At 30.2% G+C, this 3284-nt stretch overlaps 1 protein-coding gene across 1 annotated transcript in view; it reads right to left on the bottom strand.

The window, feature by feature from the left end:
* The window catches only part of LOC115033185 (nuclear pore complex protein NUP62-like), a 2854-nt gene extending 157 nt beyond the window's left edge, over positions 1 to 2697 (bottom strand). The window contains exons 1-5 of the mRNA XM_029485318.1: positions 2407 to 2697; positions 1896 to 2101; positions 1645 to 1833; positions 765 to 812; positions 592 to 692 (exon numbers count right to left, since the gene is read on the bottom strand). Coding sequence (XP_029341178.1) covers positions 592 to 692; positions 765 to 812; positions 1645 to 1833; positions 1896 to 2101; positions 2407 to 2456 — 594 coding nt within the window. The 5' untranslated portion in view covers positions 2457 to 2697. The remainder of the gene's footprint in view (positions 1 to 591; positions 693 to 764; positions 813 to 1644; positions 1834 to 1895; positions 2102 to 2406) is intronic.
* Positions 2698 to 3284: the final 587 nt, after the last annotated feature.

Genomic DNA, 3284 nt, shown 5'->3' with positions numbered 1-3284 from the left:
TTTCAAAATCTTGTAAACACTATGTATAAGTAATTAATTAAAATACAAATTATTTTATTTTAAATTAATTTAACGTAAATAATTTATATAGTTACTTATTAGTTTCATATTTTAACTTTTGAACAGATGTTTTTTGTTTATCTAAATTATGTTCTATAAACTGTAAATTTTTTTGACACAATGTTATATCCCTTGTGACTTCATTTGAACTTTTAGATGACATGCGTGCCAATTCAGTGCTCATTGTTTTTTGTTGCTTAAGAAAATCTCTGTAAAGATAGTTAAAATACTAATTCATTACATAAGTATATTTTAACACTGTATTGTATGTTTGATTGTGTTGATGATACATGACACATCTCATCTAAAATGTATATACACTTTTGCACGCATTAATATCAAAGCTAAAGCTCAATAATTTAGCTCCTTTATCGCAACAGCATATACCATTATGAAAATTAAAACACACTTCCACATACAATATGCAAAATATATCTTCAATTAATTGTTGTGTAACTAAATATAGATACATAATACATTAACAGATATTATTTTAATATCAAAATAATGATTGTTTTTAAATAATTATACCATTAATGTTTTCAAATACAATACTTGCTTTAAATTATTGACTAATTGTAAAATTTCATCAGGCACAGGCATTTCAAGAGCAGGCACAGCTTTATTTTGTGCTAAATATTTCATTAACAAAAACACAGATTAATTTAATGTAAAAATGTATTAATTTAAAATTAACAATGTACCTTGGTTTATATTTGAAATTGTATCTAGACCACCAAGACCACGAGGAACTAAAAATGATAATTAATTATTATTAATTTTTTATTAAAAGTTAGTGATATATTTTTAAAGTTTTTTCTCATCACTCCAGTGGCGTTATTAAAGGAGTAGCAAGGTAGATATTTGCACATATCTGATTTAAAGAGTCAGTTGTTGGTGAAAAAATGTAACAATATTATGCAGATACTAGAAAATTATTGTCATAATAGTAATTAATATTTATAGTTTTTAGTTTGAAATATGGACACGTTAGTTTTCTGATACAATACAAATTTTATTCTAAAAACAAAATAATTACTATTAAATTTAGCCATAATTTCTAAAAAAAACCTCTATTAAATAACAATAGGTATTTAAAATTTAAAATTATTCAATATTTCTATTACGATTTGTCAATTTAGAAATCGTGTTTCACGACCACTCGAGAAAAATCTAAAATGAGGACTCAGATAGGTTACCACAATTATTTGGATCCTTACATATTTTTTGCTATAAGATGAGTCTAGTTTTGTCTCAAACTTAATAAAGTTTTGTGAAATGTGAATAGTATTGAGATAAATATATATAATCGGAAATTAGTTTGTTAGCTGTTTTTTGGTAGTCTTAGATAACAGGATTGTGATGTTGTCAATAAACAAGGTAGTCTCGTATAACAGGAAAGTACCATTTTTTTTTAAAAATGAAATTGTTAGTTGGTCAAAACATTTTCCCTCTCCTATTAAATACTGAAATGACACCACTGCATTATTCCTTTAAAACATTGTCACTATACTATGTAGAAATAAAAGTTAACATGTTTTTGATGAGTATTTAATATATTAATTAAGTTATGTAATAACTAACCAGGAGCAGCAGAAGTAGTTATATTAGCAGTTGTTCCTAATGCCAATTGTGTACCAGTAAGAGTTGTTGTAGGTTTGACATTCAATGCTGCAGTTCCAAGTGAAAAAGGAGAAGCAGTTGTAGTTGCAGTTGAGCCAAAAGAAAGATTTAATGGAACATTTGAAGCTGCATTGTTACCAAGGGAAAATCCTAAATAATGAAAATTAAAATAATTTTTTATTTCCTTTACTATGTTCAGTCTATCAAATTACCTGGTTTAGTTGTATTTGTTGCTAATGTAGGATTAGCTCCAAATGATAATGAAGTTGTAGGAGCGCCTACATTACCAAATGAAGAACATTGTGTATTTTTAGCTTGCCTTTTATTAGTGGCCCCCAAATTACTAAAAGTAGTTGTGGTTGATGGTGTTGATGATGATGGACAGACTCCTAGCGATGTTCCAAATCCAAATTGAGGGCTGTTGAAAATTGGTTATATTAATTATTATAAAATATAAAAAATTAAAAATAGGAATTACACAAAACATTGCAAACATACTATGTAGATTGTAGGTATTTCATAATCAATTTTTAATAACAATAATAAAACTGTTATCAAAAATGTACAAATATAGTGTTATTAATTTATTCATAAACATACACATTTTTGATTTTAAAGTACCCGAACGGCTAAAACATATTATGGTAAATATTTGACAACAGTGGTTTAGCGTTTGTGCATGTATTTAAAAATAGTATAAATAAATAAAATAAACATGCTTACGTTGCTGCACTTCCTGCGTTATTCGCACTACTTAAATTAAACATAGACATGACGTTTTTGAAATTATAGGTAGTTTTAAGTTAAAATAAATATTTTCAATTTTGATAACAAGCCACTTAGTATAAAAACATCTTGAGCGCGGGACTGTAAACTGTTATTAAGAAACAAAATAGCACAGATTTCTATATAGTACAGAAGTGTAGTATAGAAGTCTGTGCAAAATGGTAAATAGTAATTAACATAATAATATAATAAATTATGGGTCGGACATTATCACTCGCTTGACGAAAACTCGTCTTGTTCGCGCATGACTGTTGCCACCAGTTGGCGCTGATGTTTGCTGTGCCGCCGCCGCCGACGTGCCGCAGGTGTATACGTAGTGAATAATAATAATATCGCACCGTTTTCACGAAGAATTGTATACCTATTACGACGTAGGCATTGAGTTTGGTGCAGAACAAGAAGGAAAAAGTACAAGAAATATGGTAAAGAAAAAATAATATAAATTATAGGTAACATAATGGCGGGCGCGGTTCTAGGACTACATTTTCGTATGGGCAACAGTAGATTTATAATTAGGTTTTAAATTATAAATATCTCCCCCTTTTCCTCCCCCTTCCCCAATAAGGGGCACCAGAAATTTTGGTATGGGCAGCTGCCCACCATGCCCATAGGTACGCTAGAACCACCACTGCATAATGGGTAGGTACCTAATAATTATTACGATCTTGTTATTATGATCATCTGTATGCACTGCGGCGACTGTCGATAGCGACGAGTGACCGCAGCTTTCGACAACTGGCGACCAATCACAGCGCAGCCGACACCTGGCCAGAGGGTCTGACGGCTGCCGGCGGCTCAGCTGCGGCGCGAAAGTG

Source organism: Acyrthosiphon pisum, chromosome X, assembly GCF_005508785.2.
Source record: "Acyrthosiphon pisum isolate AL4f chromosome X, pea_aphid_22Mar2018_4r6ur, whole genome shotgun sequence".
Classification (NCBI taxonomy): Eukaryota; Metazoa; Arthropoda; class Insecta; order Hemiptera; family Aphididae; genus Acyrthosiphon; species Acyrthosiphon pisum.
Note: the sequence above shows the minus strand (reverse complement) of the source record. Positions and strands in the feature narration are given on the sequence as shown.